A 25,623-nucleotide genomic window follows, 5' to 3' on the forward strand; every position below is an offset into this window, starting at 1 on the left:
TAGCCACATGCTAAAACTGGATGAAGGAACCAATATGTTGGTTTTCTTTTTAATACAAACTTTTAAGTTTTAATACTTTTACTCTTTCAGTGCAGTATTACTTTCTTACTTGTCAACTGGTAAGGTCCCTCTACAATTTCATAGTATATGTGCAGAGGCAATTGTGCTGTCATAAAATAGGTGGTGCAGCCAGGAGGAAAGGGATGTTGAGTAGCAAAAAGGTTTGTGCCATTTAACATATTGGACAATATTCTAAGTTTTTCTTGCTGAGTAGTTCTTTGTTATGACTTACCTGTCTGCAGAGGTTACATACACTCTTACTCCCGCAAAAAAAGTGCAATAAAAATATCTGAGTGAAGTTAGTTTATGTTGTTTTCAGGATGTTGTGCTACCAGTCTTTCTATCTGTGTAGCTATTGCTGTGTTTCTGTGTTGGGGATCGGGATTTACACAACTGACCAGATCTTTAGCATAGGACATATGAAAGAAGGGTGTTCTGGTTTGTGTCTGGGACAGAATTAACTTTCACAAGAAGTGGGGAAGGGGGAGAGCCAGGACAGCTGATCCAAACTAGCCAAAGGGATATTTGATATCGTGTGACATCATGCTCAGTATAGAAGGGGAGAGCTGGCTAGGGAGGACGCTGGGCATCAGATCAGGTTCCAGGTGGTGAGCATCACCCGCTTTGTATATTATTTTTTTAGCACTGTTGTTGTTTTCTTCTTCCTTTGCTTTCCCAGTAAATTGCTCTTACCCCAGTGCACAAGGTTTACCTTTGCCCATTCTCCCATCATGCTGAGGCAGAGGGAGGAGTGAGTGAGTGATTGTATGGTGTGGAGCTGCTGGCTGAGGCTAAACCATGACCAAGAGTCAGAAGACCACACACATTGTGAATACCAGGAGGAATATACAGCTGTGGGCTTCCCCTGCCCTCATATAGAATCATGGAATGTGTTAGTTTGGAAGAGACCTTTTAAAGGTCATTAGTCCAACCCCGCTGCAGTAAGCAGGGATGTCTTTACTAGATCAGGTTGCACAGTGCCCCATCAAGCCTGAACTTGAATATCTCCAGGGTTGGGGCCTCCACTGCTTCTCTGGGCAAGCCTGTTCCAGTAATCTACCACCCTCAGATTGATGATTTTTTTCCCCTAATATCCAGTCTAAATCTCCAGTTTTCTAATTTAAAATCATTACCCCTGTGTCCTTGAGCATAGTAAGTAAACTTCGTATGGGTTTCAAGTATATTTATTCCAGTGCACCTGGGGGCATCCACTGGAATGGGCAGTTCTGTTTCTACTCTTCCTTCTGTAGCATGTGATAGCTGTGAAGTGTGGCAGCTCATGATCATGCAGCTCTACAGTGAGTTGAAATGGCTCATTGACCCAATGAAAGCTAAAATTACCAAGCTGTTTAAAATTTGTGCCTTGGCAGTGATTGTGCAAGGAGTGTGCAAACAAGCATGAAGAGACACATGGAATAAGAGGAACCGCCTTTTTTAGTGATCACCCTAAATTGGACTGGATTTTAGCATATTAGAAAACAGTACCTCTAGGCAAGATCCTTTCTATAGTCTGTTTAGGTGACTCTGTATTTGGTAAGCAACTGTATTGCTTGTATATTAATACACATTTTCAGCAACTTGTGCCGCAAGTTCTGAGTGTGAAACCTCAGAAACTGTGGGGTTAGTGGGAGAATGTATCAAAAAAAGCAGGAACAAGGTATTTGGAAGGTATGCCCTGGTTCATTACAATAAATGTACATGGCTGTCCTCTTCTTGTAACTGTGTTTAAAGATGTATTAAATATAAAGTCTATTTTCGTTCTTTGATTATGACATTTCTTTAACGTGTGAAGACTCAAGTTTGTATACTGCTGGGAGTTTGCTGTAGATTTAATAAAGGATGGAGACTCACATGAAGCATAGGAATTTACTGCTGCAGAAAATTAGCTTTTCAGCCACTCATTGGAATATAAATGCTACTAATAATGACTGCAGTTCAGTTATCCTTGGCAGTGTGTGGCCTATATGTCTGTCACCCCTCCTCTTCCTCCCCAGTAGTCAGTGAAGCAGTGTGATAGTAGTCTTGACTTGGTTTAGCAAGTAGAAAGACTATTACAGAAAATCTAGTTATAAACCCCCATTGAACTGAATGATTCTGAATTAATTTTAAGCAGAATGAGGCCACTAGAGTAGTTTCTTGTGAGTAGATTTGCCAGCAATTATCTGTTTGAAAATGTCGTACCTAATGGGCTGAAGGAGCAAGGTAGTAAGATTGACTGAGCAGAGACAGGTTGTGCATTGAGGTTTCTGAATTTACACCACATTTTCATATTCCCAAACCATGTAGTATTGTGAGCAAGGGAGAAGCTGTAGCTCTGTATGAATAACTGTCTAAAAAAGAAAATCCCAGATAAAAAAGTAGATAAATACTTCAATATGGTTTGCTGCAAGCCTTTAGCATATCAGAAAATACAACATGGGAAGTAACAACATACAATGTTCCTTTCTTATGTTAGCACTCTCTTCAGAGGATTAGTACCATCTAAAGTGGAAGCTCTTCACCTGTATAAAGTTTGTATACGTTGCTTTTGGGCTTTTTTTCTTTGTGTGTATGTACACAACAATATTGCTCTGCACATTTTAAGGCTTGCTACTTCGTGTTTTTCTAAGCTACTGAGATAAGTATTTGAGTTGATCAGAGGGTTTCAGGATTTTGTGGAGCTGTCCTGGTTTCAGCAGGGATAGAGTTAAATTTTCTTCCTAGCATCTGGTGTAGTGCTGTGTTTTGGACTTAGAATGACAATTGTATTGATAACACACCAATATTTTAGTTGTTGTCAAGCAATTGGGGACTCTGCAGCTTCTCATGCTGGGCTACCAACAGGAATGTGGGGGGTACCCAAGAAGCTGGGAGGGGACACGGTCTGGACAGCTGACCCAAAGTAGACAAAGGGATATTCCATACCACATGATGTTACACTCTCTCTATAATTGGGGGACTTGGCCAGAGGTGGTACAGCCAGGGAACTAGCTGAGCATCAGTTCTGGGTAGTGACCAATTGTGCCATGCATCACTTGTTTTGTATATTCTTTTATCACTATTATTGTTGTTACCATCATTATTTTCCTTTTCTGGTCAACTAAGCTGTCTTTAACATGAATTGTACCTTTTGTCTTTTTGATTGTGTCCTCCATCCCACTGGGTCAGGGAGGAGGGAGCAAATGGCTGGGTGGGTGTTTGAACTGCCTGCTCTGGGTTAAACAGGAGCACAAGAAGGAGGATCTACAAAATATGCGTGCTGTTTGTTTGGAACACTTCTTAAATTGTGTGATTAGTCTGTGGTTCCTTAGTTATTCTGTCAATACCTGTAAACAGAAGTTGCAGCGTAATACATTAGAATGGAAAGGAAGTGGAAGTGTTCAAATATACTCTTAAGACTGGGGGGTGGGGTGGGGTTGTACAATAGTTTTTTGCTATTATGTAAATGCTACATGAAGGCCACAGCAGTGACATTCTGCACAGAGCTGGGCTCATTTCTGTCCATGTGCCGTAGCTGTGTGAGCTTTGCAGAGAGAGGAAACTAGGTAAAGTGAAAGGTTAATTGACCCCAGGAAATATCAGCAGTGATAAGAGCAGATGTGTGAATAAACTGTAACTGAGGGTCTGTGCTAAATTTGGGCTCAGGAATTTGGAGGGGAAAGAAACACTGGTGATATTCTACAATGGGGACTATCTACATAAGTGAAATTTACACTTTGATGCTGTATGTGCTTGCACCTGCATCTGTTACTTGTTTCAATCCTGCTTCTCTTTGTTAGCTTCATGGATTAAAATAATCCATAAAGAATAAAAATAACACCTCTAAAGGTCCACCACTGCTATCAACCTCTTCTTGGATTTCCACAAAAGGATTTTTTTCGTCCATCTTATAGTCCCTGTGTCAAGGAGGATTTGAGGGAAGGGAGGATAAATCTTCGTGCATCGTAGAAGTTATGATGGAGAAAGCTGTTCATAGAGTCATAGAATATCCTAAATTGTAAGATTTATGGGAAGACACAGTGCTATGTTGCATACATCTTGAGAATACCATTTAAGGAACAATTTCAGCTTTCATAGTAAATGGTTTCTTCTGCAGGCTTTGTAAAACGCCGATCATTTCAATACCATCTTCCTGTAATGAATTTGCATACGCTATTACCAGTTTTAGGCAGGTCAACCTGATATGATAATCTAGGGGAAAACCAGCATTGTACTAAGCTGTTTAGTTGTTCTATGGTAATTTGCCATCCTGGTGAGGCTTTTTATTAAGCTTTCAATTTTTGCCTATTTGCTATTTAGTGACATTGATGCAGATTAACATTGAAGATGGATGTAGTAAAAGTTACTGAAAGTTAATGACATTGCTATGGTTAAAAAGGAAATGGAAGAGGAAAAAATACCATGATCTAAGTCTGCCAGTTACTCTTCTCCGTCATAAAACATTAAAACTGGAGTTGGTCGGTGTTTACGGAGGCAGAGACTCTGTCAGAGCCTCTCAGCTGGAAGCCTGGAGAAAACTTCTGTACTTGACACTCTTTATCTCTTAGCAAATCCTTGACTTTGAGAAAGACTTGTAAGGCATTTGGATGTTAGGTACAATGTTTGGTAAGAGCAAGATTAAGCTTTGCAGCATATGTTTTTACATAAACTCTCTATTTTTTCTTAGACATACTGACTTGGCAGAAGTTGCCTTCAGAGGTCATCTCTGGATCGTCATTGTCTGAATGCAAGGGACCTTGAGTTGAAAATGGCTGTGTGTTTCTCCAGTTCTGTTGTTTGGACTCCTTTGACCTAATTATTTCAGGGTTTTTTTTCAAGTCTCTTACTGACTTTCATGTGTTAATATTTCCTTATTTTAGCTGAATATGTAAGAGACTTTCTGGCACTGCTTGAAGCTAACAGATAGCAGATATCAAGAAACAAGTTTTGGATATTTATTTAGAAATACATTCAGAACTCCCTTTTGGGCAAAAACTTACTTAGCATGATCTACTTAGAATTTTATCTCTTTGAGTGAGATACTCATTTTGGGATGCTTTTTATTCCTATCACATTTTGTATGGCTTTACTTCTGTGAGCAGTAGTAATTTTTTTAATTAAACTATCACCATATATATAATAATCTTATGACATAGTTGGGAATATAGTTAATTAAAGTTCTCTTCAAGTAAATATTTAATTTCTAGTTTTATATTACTTACAGCCCAACTAACTTTATCTTAGAGTTTTAAATTGACAAGTACCTTTACACTGCTGAGTCTTTGGGGGTTTCCGTATGCCTCGATATGGAGGACAGTTTCACTATGGCTAAAGATGAAATATTGGGGATTTTTTTAATCCCTTGGTTGCCACGGTGCTTTGTATGATGTTGGAGGCAGTCACTAGAATACTTGGATGGAAGGAAGGAAGCAAGCCAATTCAATTCAAGCAAAACCTTTAATATTCTAATAGGATTTAGTTTTTTTAAAAATATATATATAGATACCGATATAATTTAAATTAATCTTCACAGCATGATCCTTGGATCTCATCCCCCTGCTTTGACTTGAAAGAATTGAATTCAAATAGCTTCCTTCTCACAGTAGTCTTTTATGGTATAAGTAATGTGAGCTCCAAACATTGACTTGTTTCTTTGGAGTACTGCAGCCTGTGCTGCTTTGGCTGGCTCTCCCTTCTGATTGCTCAGGAGGGTTACAAATCTTCAGAATGTTCCTGTTTACTGTCTTGAATTTGTTATGTATTTCATACTTTTTTGTTGTTGTTGTTACAATGGTTATGATTTTTAGTTGTCTGCATACACTGTTGGCATTAAGAATAGTTAGAAAATGCTATTTTGTTTTCTTTTTTTCGATGCTAAGTGGATGTGTAGCTGCTTCTGCCTCTCCTCCAGCAAGCAGAACAGACATACACATTTGGGATGTAATTGTTATGAGGTAGGGGTTGGGTTTTTTTGCAGTTAAAGCGTAGGAAGTTTTATATTCCAGTATATTTACTTTGCTACGTAAATAAATTTTAATTCTGATGTTTACACTGAGTATGTCTTCAGATATGCAGACCCTTGTAGAATCGAGGCCTGGGCATGTACTTCTCTGGCAGACATTGTGAGTCGTTAGGGATACAGTATTGTGGAGATACGATACGCTCTTGGTTTTGAATACAATTCTGATGGGAGAATGGAAAATATACGTGAGATATGCATGAAATGCTTCTAAATGGTTCTAAGTATGGGGTTTCTTTTACTAGCATCATACTGTGTAATGAACGTGTAAAGTATTTTGCATTTTAAGGTAAATAGTTTGCCCTTTTCCCAATGGCAAGTTCCTTAAGAATTCTTTTCCCTACAAGCTAATGTATGACCATGCGCTGATTCAGTAAAACTTAGATCAGTGTGCCATTCCTGAAGGTAACCATTTACTTCTGCCAAAGTATAACCATAGCATATTTATACTCTACATGCAACTACAGCTTATTTAGGTAAGCAGAAGAACTAATACCTAAGATAGACCCTTTTCTTCAGGTTGTTTCAGATGTAGGGTGATGTTGGCATAGGGAATAATCCAGTCATAAAGAAATTCAGAGTGGAAATTAGAAACACTCTTCAGTGTAGTGAAGGTTTAAATCATCCCTTGAATTGGATCAGTGCGGCAAACAGTGAATTAGTTCTAAGGTGGAGTTTGATCAGCATTACAGACCAGTTAAGACAGTATTGCCCACAACACCTGCTTGACCTACTTGGCCTGTAATTGACCTTGCTGATTAGGTGTTACCTGCTGTCATTACAGAGACAGTTAATTTTATAGCCACAAATGAGATTAGCTGGTTATAAGGTGTTAAAGGGAGAAAAGAAAACAAGAAAGTGGGAGTCTTTTTCATACTGGAAACTATAAGTAGTCGGAAGAGGGTAAGGAGTGTTTAAATGACATGCTGTAAGAGTCAAGTAAAGTTGAAAAGGTGAGAATGGAGTTTTGGATGCCTGTTGTGGTGGTTTACCTCTGGTCAGCAGCAAAGCCTCAGGCAGCCACTTGCTGGGTTGTATTGGGGAGAAAATTGGAAGGGTAAAAGTGTGAAAACTTTGGGTTGAGATAAAGACAGGTTAATAATAATAATAAAAAAAAAAACTAAACCAGTGTTTGTGTGAACATGGCAACAACAAAGAAAAAACCAAGAAACAAGCAGTGAAAAAAAAGCAATAGCTCACCAACAGAAAACCCATGCCCAGCCATTCCCCACGGAACAGCAGTCAGACTCCCCCTCCCACATTTTTATCGCTGGGCAAAATGTATGATTTGGGATGTCCCTTTGGCCAGTCGGGATCAGCTGTCCCTGCTGTGCACCCTCAGCCTATGTGCTAGTGGGGGTGGGGTGACGAGCAGAAAAGCCCTTGGCTCTGTGTAAGCACTGCTCAGCAGTAACAAAAACATCCCTGTGTTACCAATGCTGTTTTCAACACAAATCCAAAACCCAGCCCCATATTCGCTACTATGAAGAACGTTTCGTTGATCAGTTCTGTCATTTCTGTGCAAGGGCCGTGTAGATATCCTTTAGTTCTGTGATGGAGCTCTAGAAAGAGGTCTTCTTTAGCTGTGTAAGAAAATGAAAGTTCAGGAGGGATTTATTTTGTTAATTTTGCTGCACTTTATTTAAGAGTACTAAGTACATCCCTATTAGTTCCATTTTAGGGCACGTCCTTCCAGTGCCATGGAACAATCTGAGCTATTTTCCATGTTAATTCTGTATTTACATCACAGATAACACCAAGGAAGACTCTAAAAGCTGTGGTCCTCTTCTGCAGTTGTCTTTCTCTTTTCCAGCATCTTGCATCCTCTCTTACTCTTCATTTGCAAAATGAATGATGATGGTGAGATAATAAGCTTTTCCAGATCATGGATGCTGTCCTTTGTGGTTTTCAGTGTGCATTTTGGAGAGGGGGAGAGCGAAACAAGGAAGTATCTTATGTTTTCAAGCCTGGCTTCATCTCCATTTTCTAGCTAATATTGTATAGGGAATGCTTTTTCCTGTTTAAAAGGATGTATCCATCGTGTTCTGGTTTATCTGTCTTTAACAGATTATTTATCTAGCATGAGAATTGTTAGTAACCTTTACTGTAATCTGTTTTTTTGCTGATAATGTTTCTTGAATTTTTGTATGCTTCCTACTGGATGTGTTTGTTACATGACCATGAAATTGTACTGTGATTAACTTGTGTTTTGGTGCGGAGAGCACAGGGAGCAATCAGAGAAGGAAATTAGGTTTTCTCTGTTCTCAGGGGTAAAAGTGAAGTTTAAGCCTGCTGTCTACCTCATTCATAGTAATGGTGTCATATCATGTGCTTATCTGCCATTTAAAATATTTTAGTCTTCTAAAATAATTGATACTGTCCACTATGTAAGAACCTTTATTTTTATTTAACAAAGGTTATAAAATCTGTATGTTCATATTAATAGGCTGAGTGTTGCTAGAAATGGTGGGAACATTTAATTGGATTGACACTTGCATAAGCTCTTTCCTTGTATTTGTAGTATACTTCCTTCATTTACAAAAATGTCCTTTTTCTGATATAAATGGTTGTGACCTATTCTGAAGACAATCTCTTGTATTTAAAGAAAGAATAGTGGTAATTTGTTTGACTGTCAGCAGTGCAATAAGGCCTCTAAGCAGCTCAGATTGGATTTTTAGTAGTAGTAGTCTTTTGGTAATCTTTGCAAGTGCTGTTCTAATTTACAGAGCAGAGAATAAATTCAGGGATCTGATGTAGTATCAAGATGACAGCTAGCTGGGTTTGATACATTCTTTTAGTTAAGAATAAAATGAATTAGTGCAAAAACAGAGCCACTGTTCCTGATCTTTCTTTTCCCGACAGTTATTTCATGTCCGTCTGTTTCCCATGTCCATTTTTGTTTGTGCAGTACTTTCAGCTCTATAAATTTGCTTAAACATAAAGTTTAACTACTGGTTTGGAACCTGCAAAGTTGACTGAGGGTGTCTGAACACTCCTGCTGTCAGGTCTGCTTTAAGTACTTACTGCCTGAAGAGTATTTGTGCTGAGCAGACATACTGCCTTTTTACTTGAAAAATACTATTCATGGTGAAAGGGAGAGGGTGGGGAACTGAGAGCTGCTCTTGTACTTCCTTAGGCAATTTTCACACTAATTCAGTGCTCACAACTGTTTCTGTTCTCCACAATGAACCTGTTCCACTGTAATTTGCACCCTCCGTAGGGGGGAGTAGGCAGCCTGAGGGGCTGGTGGGCTATCCAGTCGCGTGGTGCAGGGACAACCAGAATTGGACATTCTCTTGATTAATTTATAGCAATAGTCTGAAATAATTCTTTTTCTAGGTTGGTTTGGTTTTCCCCTAGACAAAGTAGAAATTAACTTGAAATACGCTAACCTTTGTATTGTTAGTAGAGTAGTTGGCTCCTGTTTCAGGTTACTAAAATGTGGTAAGATTGTAAACTCAAAGCTGTGTTACAAGTTAATGTTGATTTATCTTTAATTGAAATTATCATCTTCATATTAAATACAGTTGGTTATAGTTTTGAATTATAACTTAGTAGAAATGTTAACATCACTTAAGCTCAAATTTTATAACACAGTGGTTTCTAACTTTGTTAATAAATTTAAACAGCTACTTAATATGTAGAAAAAGAGAATTTAAAGGAGTTTTAGTCACTCAACAAATTCAAGCTCAGTAAAACATCTACTTTTTCGGTTGGGGGTTGTCCCTCCTACCCCCCTGTTTTAAATGACACTACTCTAGCACCTTGTGTCGTCATACTGGCAAAATTATTTATTATTTCATTATCATTAATGGGATTATTATCCAAGCAGAACATTAGGATTCCCTTGGTTTCTGTAGTCTACTAATACTTCATTCTGTGTTTAAAATAGCTGGGGAAGAATCCACATGGTTTTGTTGCTTTAGTTGGAAACTTGGAACTTAGAAACCATTGTGCAGTTATGTCAGTTGGTTGGTATAATGTCTGTTGGACAGGCTTGAGAGCACCTCAGGGAGGAGAGTTACTGAGTGTGCGTGCTGAGGTGGGAGGTAAAATAATGAAAGGTATGATGGTGCTGGAAGGGAGGAAGAGAGATTTCATTTCTTGTCCGTCAGGAATTTGTCTTTAAGCAAGCAAATGGATCAAACACCATAAGCTGATAGGTGGGCATACTTTCCTGAAAAGTTGTTGACAATAAAACTTGCTGGTTTTGTTGTTGTTCTGAGCAATGTTGAATATCCAGAATATGGAATTATTTACATGTTTTTTCTAGACTTGGGTAACTCAGATTTGCATCGCTGATGGACTGGTTGTTTCTCAGATGGACCACTGACCTGCTGACCTCTGGGTTTTCTGGGGGTAAACCGGAGCATCAGTCATACCAGAAATTAAACTGAGTTTTTACATTGGCATGCACTCCTTATGGTCACTTTTCTTGATGCTGAGCAAGAGTAAACCTATATAATACTAGTGCTTTATGGTTAAATACCAAACTTAGGAAGTTGTGTTATGTAAGTGAATCCATAGGACTGTGTGAAAAGGTAAATGAGGGGATAGGACACAGACAAAGGATGCTCTTGCTTCATGCGAGTTTAGTTTAAAACACTGCATTCTTTTTTCTTTGGTCAAAATCAATCCATTTCACTAGTTTAAAGCTTATACACAAAAATCAAACTAAAGTCTTGGTTTATTTGATTGTGGTTTTGCATGCTTGACCAGGACTTAATGTTCAAATGGATTTCCTGAGAACTTCTTAAAGTGTGTGTGTTTATATGTGTATTTGTACTTGATCTTGTACGTTTTATTGCATGACTGTATTTCTACAATACTGGGAATCCTAATCTTTATATTACTCCCTGTGATTTAAGTGTGCAAAATTATTAGAGTACAGACAAAAGAACTCTTGAAATTGACCTTTCAAAAAATAGTTTCAGTAATTTTAGATTATTTTTAAAATATATTGTAAAAAATCATTTAACTGCCTGTCGACAGCATTAAACTATTAGACCTCCTGCTTTAAAACATCTTAAAATATTATGAAATAGAGGCACTATAGGCTTTTTTTCCCTCCCCTCTAGTCATTACTGTGGCTTCTAACAGTGTGTAAAACCACTGTTATTAACCATCAAGGTTTCATATAAAAAATCAGCAATCGTGCTTTCTGTATTGTTTTTCTGTACAATCTACAATTAACAAGCAGTATATCCTTTATTGATAATTTAATAGTTTTAATAATATTTGTGTTGTCCTTGTTATTTCTATATATATGAGTTATGAAAAGAGCTTAACAGTGCCTTAGCAGAAACAGCCTAGAAATGTGATGTTTATCTGGCATGACTAGATAAAAATTTAAATATTGAATATAGATTTGTAAAGTAATTTTGATACAGTTTGCAACCAGCACAAGTAAAGAGTAGAATCTTCTACAAACCTGATTATATAAATTTGTGTTTTCAGTTTTAAACTATTCCTGATTTCAATGTTTGCCTGAATAGTTTTGCTTTCCAGTCATATTCAATTACTTAATTTTATATTTGTGGTGATTATACCATTTCCATAACTATGCCTTTGTTTCATTTTACAGAGGAAATAAAGGCTGAAACAGAAAAGCAAAGGTATGTGATAGCTCATCATATTAAAGCAGTGCTTTTAACTTCCTAAGATGTGTGCCATACTTACTCTGCACGGGGAGTGCGGGCTCTCGCTGAAAACTGTTCCCAATGTATTTTGTAGGTTGCTGGTATCTGAAAACGTGCTACAAATGCAGCTTGTGTGGCTGGCTGTTGTGGTGCAAGGCATGGGCCTGAGCAGAGGCAGAAGATTGCTTAGAGCCCTACGTTATCTGCCCAGGCAGGGTAGCAATGGGGAGCAAGATCAGAACAGCTGTTTCTGGGGGGCACAGAAAGACACAGTATGGGTGAAGGGGTCTGAGGAGAAAAGGCTCTTGAAGTGGCTTCAAAGGAGGGGATTTTTGGAATGCAAATAAAAATACTTGAACTGTCAGTGAGCAAGGGGAGCTGGTTGGGGGTAGGGAAAACTAGTGTAGTTTGAAAAGCTGATGTCTGGAAAGGACCTTGCTAGGGAATAGGTGTAGATTTCTGGAGACTTCTACAAAGTGAAGGTAGAAGCCAAAATTGACGTTCAGCACTCTTCTACTAGCTACAAGTAAATTGTTTAGCATTAGTAAACTGTGGAATCCATTATTAGTATTTAATTGTATGATCTACAGGATCTTCTTCCTCATTCAGTGTAGGTTGCTAACCATGAGTCAGGGCTGTGTGGTGAAGACTGTTTATACCACTTGTCGAAGGAATTGGATCAGTGGGTGAAACTGATGATGAAAGTGTTCTTATGGCTTAAGCAGATGAGCACTGCTTGGGGCCTGCATTCTGCCCAGTAACTGAATTTCTGGGTTAGGCAAATCATTTAAACCGCTGCTGTCAAAATACCTGCTAATAATTTCTGCTTTGTCTCCTGAGTATTTGAGCTGGAAGCTACAAGTTTTGCTTTGAAAAATATAAGCAATTCTAGCCAGAAAGGAAGCCAGGGTGAACTTTTGTTTTAGAAGATGTAAAGGACAATGGAATAGCAAATATGCTGAGCAATTCAGTCTCGTAACTTTTCAAATTTGGCACAGAAAAATCAGCGGATGCATCTGACTGAGTTGCTCTACTTCAGTTTGCACCAGCTCATAGTAAGGTTGTAAAATAAAATTTTATTGTGTTGTTCAGTAAATGTTGCACTGAGCACCACAAGACAGTCTCAGGCAGAAAGTAGTGATGTGGTTTTATAACAGGTTTTACTTATGATAGTATAAATAAAGCAGAAATCCACATGATGAAGCTTTATAAGTAAAAAATGCTGAATGTTAAATATTCTTTGAGGAATATTTGTTCTGGGCACCAAACAGGGAAAAGTAATATCTGATCCTATAGTTAAATACCATGCTAAAACTAATAAGAGTGCTGAATTATAATAATTCATACAAGCATGGTTCATCTGCTTCTGAACTTTGGGTGCTTAAACTCCGTTCAATTAATATCAGAAGTTGAGATTTTTGGGGTAGAATGTGTATGCCTTACCTATGTACATTTTCTAAATAGGTTTTGGTTTCTTTTCTTCAGTGCTGTCTCTCTTCTGTTCCTAGCCTTCTGAGGCTATGAAGACGTTGCTGGACTTGGAAGCGATGACACTGTTCTTACTGTAGAGCCAAATTTTTTAGATGCAGTAGAAAATACTTTTTCTCTAGGCCTTAGAATAGATAATCCTCTTAGTTCATCACATTATTTACAGTTTCTTATTTCTGTAATTAATATTTGAATATCCTAACAAAGGACTTCTTACAATAATTCTTAACATTTTTCCAGTCTGTGTTCAAGGAAACTGATCTTACAGTTAACCTGGAAAGCCTTGAAAAACAGCTTATTTCCACCTCCCAGAAATTGTGCATGGAAAGCTGATTCTTTTGTTTTGTTGATTGTTTCATTTTTAAACAGAACTGGTGGTTGGTAGTGGGGCAGAGAGGAATGGAATGGAAAAGGACAGGCTGATTTATGTAACCACTGCGCAGCAAAAGCTGCCGAAATAATTTTAAAAATTCATTGTTTGCTACATACCTTAGCCTGTTTCTATGGCTGATAAATATCAGCATAATTCATAATTTGCATGCTTGGTAGATCCCTGGGTGAAAGAAAGTTATTTAAGGAACAGTTTCTGGGTTTATTGAGTGTTGGGAAAATAAAACAAAAAACAAACAAAACCCAAACAAACACCACCCCCAACCCCCAAAAAACCCCATCCAAATTCCCAAAAACCCCCAACAAACAAAAAAACCCAGTCAACTGAAGGAATTTCTTTGCTGACAAGAAGAAAAAATCTTTTGTGCCCTACTATCCCCTTCCCTTCCATCAGCAGCAAAGTGATGAACGTATTGCATTATCTTTCCAGAGACAAATGGAGCATCATCTTCTATATATATTATTTTGGGCATTATAAATAGCTTTCAATTAAGAAAAGCTTCAGGCTTTTGCAGTTGTTTGCTGTGGCATAGGTTCTTCTTTTTTTGGAATTGCATTATGGTGTGCTCCTTGTTTCTGAAAAATTCTGATTTTATTTCTGAACTGCTTTTTTAACCTAATTTCAATGGTTTCAATAGACATAACCACTAGATGAAGAACAGTCTTGTCATAAGACGTAAGCAAGAGATACCACTCTTCCATTCCTCAGAGAAAAGCTTTTATGCATCCAACATAAAAACCTTTCCTGTACTCTAGGGGAATTTAAAAAACAAAAGGTTGGAAGAAATCCTTAAACCCTCCAAAAAAAAAAAAAAGTTATTTAGCAGAAAGAAGGATCTTAACACTAATTATTTACTATTGGACTTTGTGTCCTTTTTAAGCAGCCTAACTGTTGAAATGTGGCACCAGACCATCTTCTCAAGGAAAATTCAGCTTGTTCTTTGAAAGGCTGAAGCTAATAATTTGTTGTATTGGTTAGCTTAAGGCTTTCTGTGATGCATGGGCCTACATTCATTCTTTGGATTGATAGTAAACTCTTCAACAGTTCATTCTTCTACCTCAGCAACATGAAAAACATCTATTTTCTGCCATCTGCATTACTTGAAGCATCTAATTTAATTTCCAGCAAATGCATGGGGCCTGGATTTGCAATCAGTTGTTCTGTAAAGATATATTTGAATTACAGCAGGAACTTCTGTATTTCATCATCACAGAATACAAAGTTATGTTCTTTTTTATATATATACACCATTTATCAAGACTGTGTAAGATGGTGCAGTTTACCTTTTATGTAAAGATATGTGTACACAGAAAAGGTCAGGAATCCTTTATATAAAGATGGTGAGGTGTTCTGTGAATTGAAAAAATCTCAACATCTTGCTTTGAGTCAAAGGCAAGCTAGGTTGATGCACACAGATTAAGGAAAAATTACTCATTCTTAATTGTTCTAGGGATTGATAAGCATGCCCTTTCTAAAAGGGCTGTAAGCAGTAAGACTTCAACAGTTACTAATATTCTCAGTTTTTGTACAGTTAGTCATTTTAGATACATTGCCCAGGAGATACATTCATAACCACTGAACTTAAATTCTGTGGTGCCATCTGAAGCACAGATAGAGCAAAGGTTTGGGTTTTATTTTTGTTGGTGGTTTTTGTTTGGGTTTTTTTCCCCTGAGTGTGTCAGGGATTGAAGATCAGATATGATTTAATCTCCAGAATTAGATGTACTTTCTCTAAAGTACTGAACCAAACTCATATCATGTAGTTGAGTTGTTCTTAACTCTCAGAGTCATGAAAATTTTTTTCAAGCTGCATTTTCATCTGTTCTGGTAGTAACAGATGCAGTTTCTTCCGGAGTTGTCATTTAATGTGGAAATTATATTGAATGGATTTTCCCTGTTCCTTCACCAACCAAGGAAGGGGAATCTTTTCCTGTTTTCAGAGGAAACAAGTCTTTATGCCTTCAAACTGTCAGGGACCACTGACTATGTACTTAGTGTGCAAATAGGTCGATTTGCCTGATCCATAACGGAGAAGGATAAAGTATAAATTAGTTAAGAATATTTAATGACCATCTTACCATAGTGATGATATTTATATGACCATATTACCATGTTACTCTGTGGAAGGTACTCTTTCCTAATGTTGATTTTCTTGATATTTTATTTTATGCTCATGAGCATCGTGGTGGGTGAGAACTGTTTGTGTGATCACTTCGAGCATTCTAACACAGTCATTCTGTTTAGTCCCCCTCATGGAGAAGCAAAGCCTGGTTCAAGCACTCTTCCACCTGTGAAATCAAAGACAAGCTTCATTGAAGCGGACAAATACTTCCTACCATTTGAACTGGCATGCCAGTCGAAGTGCCCCAGGATTGTCAGTACATCCCTCGATTGTTTACAGGTCTGTATGACGTTGATTGAACTGACAGCTATAACTTCCTGTTGGTTTGGAGGGGAACTGCAGTTGTATATAACAAACCCTATCATTGTTTTTCTATTATTTTACTTTACCACACACACAAGCAAATTGAATGTATTTCTCACAAAAGGTCAATGTATGTTTATTTATTATGCAGTGCATTTATTCCTTTGTGTACTCAATACAACAGTTACACGCTTGGATCAGTTTTATTATCTTAGTGTACAGCTACCTATTTTCATGTGTAGATCTACGTGTTGAACTAACACAGCAGGTACAGCATTATCAAATGTGTTTTATCCACTTTGTAATTGCAGTCAAATATTTTCCATTGGAGATGTTTAGTCTCTGTAAGCTCATAGGCTCCTGTAACATGTTTGAAACAGATTCTGCAGCATGGAATTTAGCCATTGCCTTCTCCTGAGTGGCCCAGCAGTGAACTCAATTAACGTGTTTGTGTTGTCAGGCACATCCAGGCCTGGCACGCTGTCGCAGGATGATGCTTTGCTACTCGGTGTTTAAGTAGGTGCACCATGGAAATACACAAATACACTCATACCTGAAGTGTTTGGAAGAGGATTTTTTAAAATTTTGTAGTAAATTCCATTTCAGACTATCAGAGGGAGAAGGAGATAATAGAATGCTTAAACCAGAAGACTAGGAAGTTGCTTAAATAGAAATAATTTGCAGCTGGCTTATCTGGTATTAAAAACATCTGTGTGCTGACAACATTTACAGACTGGTGTGTTCAGAATTAGTTTTTAGAATCCTGTAGAATCCTGCTTGTTTTAAATCATTAACTGATGTACAAGAGTTTTGGTGTTGAGCTCAGTGAAAAACTTTGCATTGCAGTTGCTGAGTGAAAATTTAATAAATCTGGAGGATATTTTTTAAAAATCCTTGATGTTTTATTGGACTTGGGGTAAAATGTACACAAGTTAGAGCTATCAAGTTAATTTCTTTATTACAACAAAAAAATGACTTACTTTTTAAGTTCTTATTTATGTGTGTGTTTTTTTTCTCCTCTCCAGAAACTTATAGCATATGGGCACTTGACGGGGAATGCTCCAGACAGTACTGCTCCAGGCAAAAAATTAATTGATAGAATTATTGAGACAATATGTGGCTGTTTTCAGGGGCCTCAAACAGACGAAGGAGTTCAGCTACAAATAATAAAGGTAACGCAAATAATACTTCCAGTATTTGTAGTGGTGGCAGCAAGAAGACATTTGTGGCCTCAGAGGTCAAAGGCAGAAATGTTTTATTTTAAATGTAACAGTAATTTTAAAATATTTTCCTGATCTTGTTTCTTTGAGATGGAAACTGTCTGTCCTTTCCCTATTCACTCTCACTGTGTTTTGGGTGAATTCCTGGAATCTTGTGCACAGACCACTGGGTGAAATTTTGTTCACAGCAGATCAGTAGAGCTCTCTAATTGTGAGGAATTACTGTCAAATAATCCTGCATTCCCAGTGAGGAAGATGATAATTAAGCACCAGATTTTAAAATCCATTTTGGAATTATTTTATGGATTGCAATTAGACCTGGCAGTCAGGCATTACCACGGTAGCTTTGTGCTGCTCTGTCACAGACTTTTGTTTGAAGGAAGTCTGGAGTTTCTTTCCATAGCTTATATAAGCATTGCAGATGGGAGTTTGTACAAATAAGTGGTTCTGGGGAACTTGAGAAGTTTTCTGGTTCCACTTATTAATTATGCATATTTATTATGGGAAACTTTTATGCCAACTTACAGAACTTAGCCATCTACTGTGAATACCATACTTTCCTCCATTTAGCAGTAGTCTTCACATGGTTGTGGTCATCATCAGTAGTGAAGAATACAGTTCAAATTAGTTATGAAGAATGGAGTAGTTGTTACCTCATATTTTTGTATATGTATGTTATGAGGTGTTGACATGTCTTGCAGATCATGTTTACTTGTTTTAATGCAAAGAAGGTATTTTGTTCTTTTAATTCTTTTCATAGCTCGAATCTTCTCCTTTCTTAACACTGAAATTCTCCGTGGACAGTTACAAATGTTGGTTTGTGCTGCTGGTGTCAGGTTTGTCGTGTTGCTTTGGTGGAGCTTTTAGGACATTTTTCATCTTGCAAGAGGGAAGTTTTTGTTGATGCTGAAGCCATTGTATGTTCTCTGAGATACAAGGTCCTGTGTGCCCTTGGTCAAGATAATTAATGTCCTGCCTGATAGGGGGTATCTGTGAGCTGAAATTCCTTCTGTCCAAGAAAATAGTTGAGAAAGTAAATTCTTCAGCAATTGTGAAGGGCATTAAGTGTGTAAATTCATTTAGTGGCTTCATGTTTTTGACTGACTTAGCTAATTGCCATGTTGGAATGCCTGGGAAAGTGGAGAGTACTGGTTTGGTTGTGACACCGTGCTTGTCCAGCGTTCTATACAAGACACTACAAAAAACAGCCAAAATAGAAACCTTAGCAAAGACCAGAAGGTTTGACTATGGGGTAATAATGAAACTGCCAAGTCAGTTGGATTCTCTAAGGCTTCATAACTCTTCAGTTCTGGGCTGAGTGTGGACCCCACTTCTTCAGTATGATATGAAGGGTGAATCACATTTCTTTTTAAACTTTTCTGTGGTTCTGGTGATTAGTAAGTATGTTCTCTGTATAATTTTAATTCCATCAGGAAGATACAAGGCAGGAGACCTGGATCTCCCACTTCCAGTTCTGGGACTCCCAGGCTGTTGCTCAGAACACGAGCAGTTCTCTCACAGGGCAACTGCATCACCAGCACCACAGTAACATCTGAGAAACTTGATCACTCAGACACCTTTCTCCCTGGAGGGCTATCTGTTCTGGGAGCTGAATGGATGGCCTTCACATTGTGTGCTGCCCTCAGTCTAAGATCTGGGAGCCAGCCTTGACTAAGAGTTAACACGTGGTGCTGTTTGCTAATTACTAAGTGACATTCCAGTGGTGAAATCATCTTAAGCAGGTTCCCAGCAACTGGAGTGACTGTTCAGGTGTTCTGAAAATACCTTTCTGCTGACTACCAAGGAAATAATCTTGCTGAGACTGAGGAGTGTAATTTACCTCTTGTTAGGTATCTCAGCTTAGAGGTGTGTCTGATGGTAGTTCACATAGTTGGTGGCCAGTTTTAACTTTTCTGCTTGCATGGTCCCATCTCTGTAATCGCTTTGTTCTGTGATAAACCAGACTGGGAAACTGGTGTTTTCTTTCCTTCCACTTGTAGTTTACTTTGATTTAGTATAATTTTGATGGGAAGTCATGCAAGTTCTTGTTCTGTTATGGTGGAGATTGTTGGGGCAGGTATATAAAATCAAGTGATAAGGCTACTGCTGCCATGGAAAATTGTGTATTCAAATTATGTTTAATTCAGCCTCCCTTGAACCTGATTTTGCCAGTCAGGCTTGCTCTGCTAGGGGTACTGTGGCATTTGTAGTGTGAGTGTGAACTACCTGTTGACACCTGGAGAGGTTTTGGTTGAAGTTCTGTTTACATTTCTGTCTGGCCTTTCTGTTCCTAAACAACTACAATTACGACAAAAATAATACTAAGTTTTTTGAATCTATAAAAACAGATTAGAGATGAGGAAGAAGGGTGGGACATGGGATCAACTGTTTATCCTCATTGATGTTTTCTTTCCTTGGACTGCTGTACAGTAAGCATTTCTTAGTGCAGAGGTGCTGTTACAGCTTAACTTGCTCGTGTTCAGCAAACAACAGTTACTAAGTCCTCGACAGTTGTAGTTTGAAAAGTTGAATGTTATTTTAGTGACCACTTTTGGAGTCTTCCATGTGCAACAGACTGTTCATAAGGTCGATTCCTGTATGTCTTTTTACAGCCTGTCACGGTGTCAGTATGACCAGTGTCCATTTGTCTCACAAATCAAGATACTTCCTGTACTATTCCAGTACCTCATTTTACACAATAGGAAATACACTAAATAGGCAAACATGCTTCAGGGTAACTATGGGTGTCATACAAAGATGCAGTAATCTTTAACTTGAGAAATGACCCTGAAGATTTTTCTCCTTTCCCAAATCCAGCTGATGGTTGCTTGTAAAAACAAATAAGCTTGCTTTATAGTAACTAGGTAGAAGCACAGAGCAGCTGGGTCTTTCTCAAATGCAGAGCAATAGGTGTGAAGGACTGCAAGGAATAGGAAACAGTCTTCAGTCAGGATGATACGGAGAAGTTTCAGGACAAGGAAGGCTCAATGGCTGTTGGTATTTTTGCAGGCTTTGTGACAAAGCTTTTGCGTAAGGACTTCAAGGATAATGTAGGAGTGCTAACAGGCTTTTTATAAAGGTTTCTTTCTGTGCCTGAAGAACAGCAAAGGGAAGGAGTACAGAAAAATCGGCTTTTTTATTTTGCTTTTTTTAAAAAAATCATCTCCCTTTAGGTTTTACTGAAGATATTGGATGAAAACAGATGAGCTAAGTGTGACCAGAAGGAGTGGGAACTCAGCTACAAACAGCCTTGAACAGCAAATCTTTACCATGGTAGAAAAGAGCAACCTAATGCTTGGGACTCCATAGTCAATAGAGCCACTGCAGTAGCTAGCTGTTCGTACCTCTGCAGAGGCTTTTTTCTCACAGATGTTGTCCTACCCCATCCCTTGTCCTGACATGCATGTAATACTCTCTCTGAATCAACTATTGAGACTTTGTGTAATCCTGCTTAACTGAGGAGTGTTGCTGAGGTGGTTGTCTTAAAATCATAGAATGTATTAGGTTGGAAGAGACCTTTAGGTCATCTAGATCAACCCCCCTGCAGTAAATAGGGACACCTTTAACTAGATCAGGTTGCTCAGAGGTTCGTCAAGCCTGACTTTGAATGTCTTTAGGGATGGGGCCTCTACCACTTCTGGGCAACCTGTTCCAGTGTTACACCACCCTCAGAGCAAAGAACTTCCTCCTAATGTCTGAACTAAACCTACCCTGCTCTAGTTTAAAACCATTGCCTCTCCTCCTATTGCTACACGTTACAGGCAGTCCCTTCCCAGCTTTCCTGTAGGTCCCCTTCAGGTACTGAAGGGAGCCTTCTACTCATCTCTCTCCCTTGTCTTCCTCCTTGCATTGCATCTAGTAGCTGTTTGACCACAGAGTAAAGTTGGGGATTAATCTGTTGAAAACTGATAAAGTGAGAAAGGGAAGGATTAGTTTTCTAACATCTGAGTTGACAAGGGTTTCAGAGCAGCAGGGTTGCCACTTCTGATTGTGACCTGTGGTTTCTTGGGGTTTAACTGTCATGCCAGTTGTGGTAATGATGTAGTGTTTTGTGCTACAGAGTGAGAGGATATTGGTGCGTGCTGTTGCATTGAGCCCTAAATGGAAGCTGCCAAGAGGGAAGGATGTTCTCAGAAAGCACTTGTAAAATAGTTCTTGCCTTGTGCTTGTTCACGTATTCCTGCTAAATTGTGATAGTAGAGGAGGAGAAATGGGAGGCATGAAGTGAGCATGACAAATAGCCTGAGGATGGCTCTGAATTGGAAGGAATATGAAACATATTAGCAAAATATCAAAGTTAAATGCTTATCAGTTTAGAAACGTGTCTAGTAGTCATTAGGGTTTGCTGTCTCTAGTGCCTGGGAGGGAAAGAAACCCAAAGAACTGACTGTCAGGACCTCCACAGCCAAGTTAAACTCTTTAATATCTGCAAGGAGATGCCCTGCTGGAAAGACTAATTTTTCAGTCTGCATAGAAGTTGTTGTAATTTGGATTAATATGTTAAGGAGGTGTGTGTGTAAACATTTCTTTGCCTCCACACCCCCTTATCAGGTGGTGTGAAAAGAACCAAGTTCTAGTAGTCATAACAAGCATATTGAGGCAACTTTGAAATTCAGGCTGTCAAGCCAATTAAAACAAAAGATCTCATAATCCATCCATAGTCTTGTCACCTTATTCTGCTATTAGACATTGTCTCCTATTATACCTAAAGGAGGCCTACAAGACAGCTGGAGAGGGACTGTTCGCAGCGGCGAAGAGTGACAGGACAAAGGGTAGTGGCTTTAAGCTGAAAGAAAGTAGGTTTACCTATAAGGAAGACATTTTTTTACAATGAGGGTGGTGAGACACTGGCACAGGTTGCCTGGAGAAGCTGTGGCTGTGCCCTCCCCTTCATCAGTGTCCTGAATGCTAGGCAGCAAGAGACCTTCTCTTCCAAGCAAGAAATTTTGGGTGTTTCTTAAACTGAGGTATTGTTAAGTGTATGTGTTTCTGTTACCTTTTTGGTATTGGGTGAAAGAAATCTTAACTAACGCTAAATACTTACTGTATTTAGACAGAAACAGTTGGGCTTTGGAAAAAGTATTTGTCTGTTTATGCCTGGGCTCCACCAGTTTGGCTTGTTTTCAGGAGTTACTCATTTTATTTTTTAAACTAACTTTGTAGACAAAGTTCTTTGAGGTTCATTCTGTTAAAGAAGGCACTTGGCCTTGTTGAACCTCATTGGGGTCCACATGAGCCCACTCCAAACTTGTTAGGGCCCCTCTGGCTGACATCCCATCCCTCAGGCACATCAACCATACCACACAGCTTGGTGTCATCTGCAGATTTGCCACTCTGGCCATATCACTGAAAATGTTAAACAGCACTGGTCCCGGTACAGACCCTGAGGGACACCACTTATCACTGGTCTCCATTCAGATAAGTTACTGGACTTTGTTACAGCTTTTCTATGTCCTCTTCCCTGCATGATGTTTCCATTGGCAAGAGCAGGGTATTGATAAGTTCTGTGGAGGTACTGAATCCCTGCGCAGAGCGGGGAGGTGAATTAAGGATAGTGGTATGAATTTCAGCTTAGCACTTCCTGATTTTAGAAAGCTGATGACATGTAAACTGAATTTTGGGAGGAAAAAAAAAAAGAGTATTATTACCAGGCCAGTTATCTGCAGTTTGTCTAACTCTGTCATTTCTTCAGTTCATTGGGTGGGAGGTATTTTGTATTTTATTTTTACATAAACTAAACTTCTAATGGGCATTTAGGGAGTACTTCTTTGTAGCATGAGATGCTGTTTAGTGGTCATGCAGATAAAAATGTATACTCTCAGTAAGAAATGTAAGTACAGTCATCCATATATGAACACTCCTGTGCTCACTGACGAGAGAACTGAGGCACCACAGGTAAAATAAGAAGGGCCCTTAAGTGAACTACTTATTTAGACCTCTTCAGCAGCAGCTCAGTGAGATGGGTTGTTGATTTTTGTTGATTTTCCTGTTAAGTTGTACAGTGATTTGAGTGAACAATGAACACTCTTTGTCCACTTGTTGGTGACGTGTGGGCAGAGGCACTGACAATGTCAGTAAGAAAAATGAGGCATGTTTTAATGAAAGAAATTACACAGTGCTTAAAATAACTTTTGTTTTTAACTAAGGGAAACTTTCCAGTGCTTCTAGTTCGTTCTTATTTGCCCTAAATGTCCCATTAAGTCATTAACTTTGTCAGAGTCGTTAATGTGTAAAATTCCCTGATTTAGTCAACTGGAGTACAATGTGTCAGTGTAAACAGGTTTCTGTTGCAGACCAGGCCCTTCCCTTTTCCTTCCACTCTCCAACATGCACCTCTGACAGTGCCTTCACTCCTAGTGAAGACACAGCTTTCATCTGCCTCTATTTCTGCTCTTTAATCCAGCCTGCCTCTACCACATGTAAATATAACGTGTTCCTTACTTCTGTGTTACCTTATCTTTCAGAGGCTTATTTGCCTGGGTTCTGGGTTGGTTTTTTGTGTTTTTTTTTTTTTTTAAAGAAGCAAACACTAGCTGAAATGGAAAAAGAGTTAATTTGTACAAAGAGGAGCACCACAGTATTCTAGCATCTAACCAAAGAGTGTTTAGAAAGGGTCATTGTCCCACTTATAGCTACAGAAAGTCACACTCAGTCCTTGTTCTTCATATTTACATTTTTTTGTAAAACAGCTGTTTGACGCTTTGAAATGCTTTCCAGATTTGAATGGGTAGTTTGTTGTTCATGTTTTGTGTCTAGAAAATTCTAGGATGACTTTTATTAACTACTGTCTGATAACTGTTGGTTACTTCTTGCTGTTATATGCTATGAAACACATATTTCCTAGATATGTTGATTAAAAAACACTTTCCTGTAACTGGTATGTGTGATGTTCTGATAAGTCTGCAAGATTATGTAAGCACTGCAGTTCAAGATGTGTACTTAGCTGTATTTTAAAAGTAATCCAGTGTTTATGTTCATTTGGAAACTATTTGATTGATACAAAAAGTTTTGTGTTTGTGTATTCAGGCTTTGCTCACTGCAGTAACATCTCAACACATAGAAATCCACGAAGGAACAGTACTACAGGCTGTAAGAACATGTTACAATATCTATCTAGCAAGCAAAAACCTCATAAATCAAACCACAGCCAAGGCCACTCTAACACAAATGCTGAATGTCATTTTTGCACGTATGGAAAATCAAGCAGTGAGTATCTCATTATCTTTACATAGAAGCTAGCTCTTAAAAGCAAACCAGCTTGAGAGATTTGTTTTGTCATTATTAAACCGTTCAGTCTTTTCAACGTGTGCTTTTAAAAGAATAATAATAATAAAAAAGAATCTGGTATCTTACAGTGTTCTTTTTTTTTTTCTTTGCTTTGCACTCTGCAAGAGGTGTGAAATGTGGGTCTGGGGGAATGGTGGTAGTGTATAGGATTTAAAACTTCTCTATATTTAATGGATGTATTCAACTTCAGTTTCTATTGTCAGGCTGTCAAGAGGTGCCACACTTCCGACATAGGAGAGAGTGTGTATGGAGTACTTTAGTGTTAGTGAAATGCTCCAATGTTGTTGTGATGGTAACACCAAAGAAGCCATGATTAACCCCCCCCAACTTTCCAGTCATGTAATCATTTCCATTTTTTAACATTTTAATGTGTAGTAGTCACTAACAGATGTTTATCACTGAAATTACTGTTGTGAGTTGTCAGCAGGGACCCCAGCATATGCCCCATGAATGGTGATAAAGATCAATAAAACAAAGTAATTGGCCTAATTCCTATTTAAAAACCAAACCAAAAACTCAAGCCAACAACAAACCAAGACAAAATCCAAACAAGAAAAAGATGCCCAGATTTGAGAACTGTTTGAATGTCTAGCTACTTGTACAAGTAATTCTGCTGTATTATTAAAAACTCTTAAGTATTCTCTAAAATTATGTAGTACTTTCTTACTTGCCGTTCTCTCAGAAGCAGCTGCCCATTGGTACATGATACATCACAGTCAGAGATCTATGAGACATTACTTCTATGATTTCATGTCAAAAGCCATGCATTTCCTGAGTGCTTTGAGAAATCTGTGCAGTTACTGACCTTTTAAGGACATTAATGTAGAAGAGGATGATGATGACGATTCTTATACTACACTGGAAGGCTTCAGTTTTGCCAGATGATAAGTCTGGTCTTTATACAAGTTGATAAACAGTTCTACTTGTTTTGCACAATCATGGCAATTATTTTAATATGACTGCTAACAAGTGCTGGAAGGAATTATTTGAGCTGTAATTTGGAAGGTAGTACCTACTCAGGAATCTGTAGCACACCAAAAGATGCAGCACAGAAAGGTTTAAGTGGAAGAATAAAGAGTTGAGATCATAGTAGTGAAAATAACAGTTAAAAAGTTATAAAACTTTTAATAAACACT

General features: G+C 38.3%; 1 protein-coding gene across 6 annotated transcripts in view; it reads left to right on the plus strand.

The window, feature by feature from the left end:
- Positions 1–25,623, plus strand: part of ARFGEF1 (ARF guanine nucleotide exchange factor 1) — a gene marked incomplete at its 5' end in the record, with an annotated part of 95,019 nt that overhangs the window by 20,266 nt on the left and 49,130 nt on the right. For all 6 annotated transcript variants that reach the window (XM_084260245.1, XM_084260247.1, XM_084260244.1 and 3 more), the window contains 4 exons: positions 11,622–11,652; positions 15,800–15,956; positions 17,006–17,152; positions 24,227–24,406. In XM_084260245.1, the coding sequence (XP_084116371.1) occupies positions 11,622–11,652; positions 15,800–15,956; positions 17,006–17,152; positions 24,227–24,406 (515 nt within the window). The remainder of the gene's footprint in view (positions 1–11,621; positions 11,653–15,799; positions 15,957–17,005; positions 17,153–24,226; positions 24,407–25,623) is intronic.

Source organism: Gallinula chloropus, assembly GCF_964237585.1.
Source record: "Gallinula chloropus genome assembly, chromosome: 2".
NCBI lineage: Eukaryota > Metazoa > Chordata > Aves > Gruiformes > Rallidae > Gallinula > Gallinula chloropus.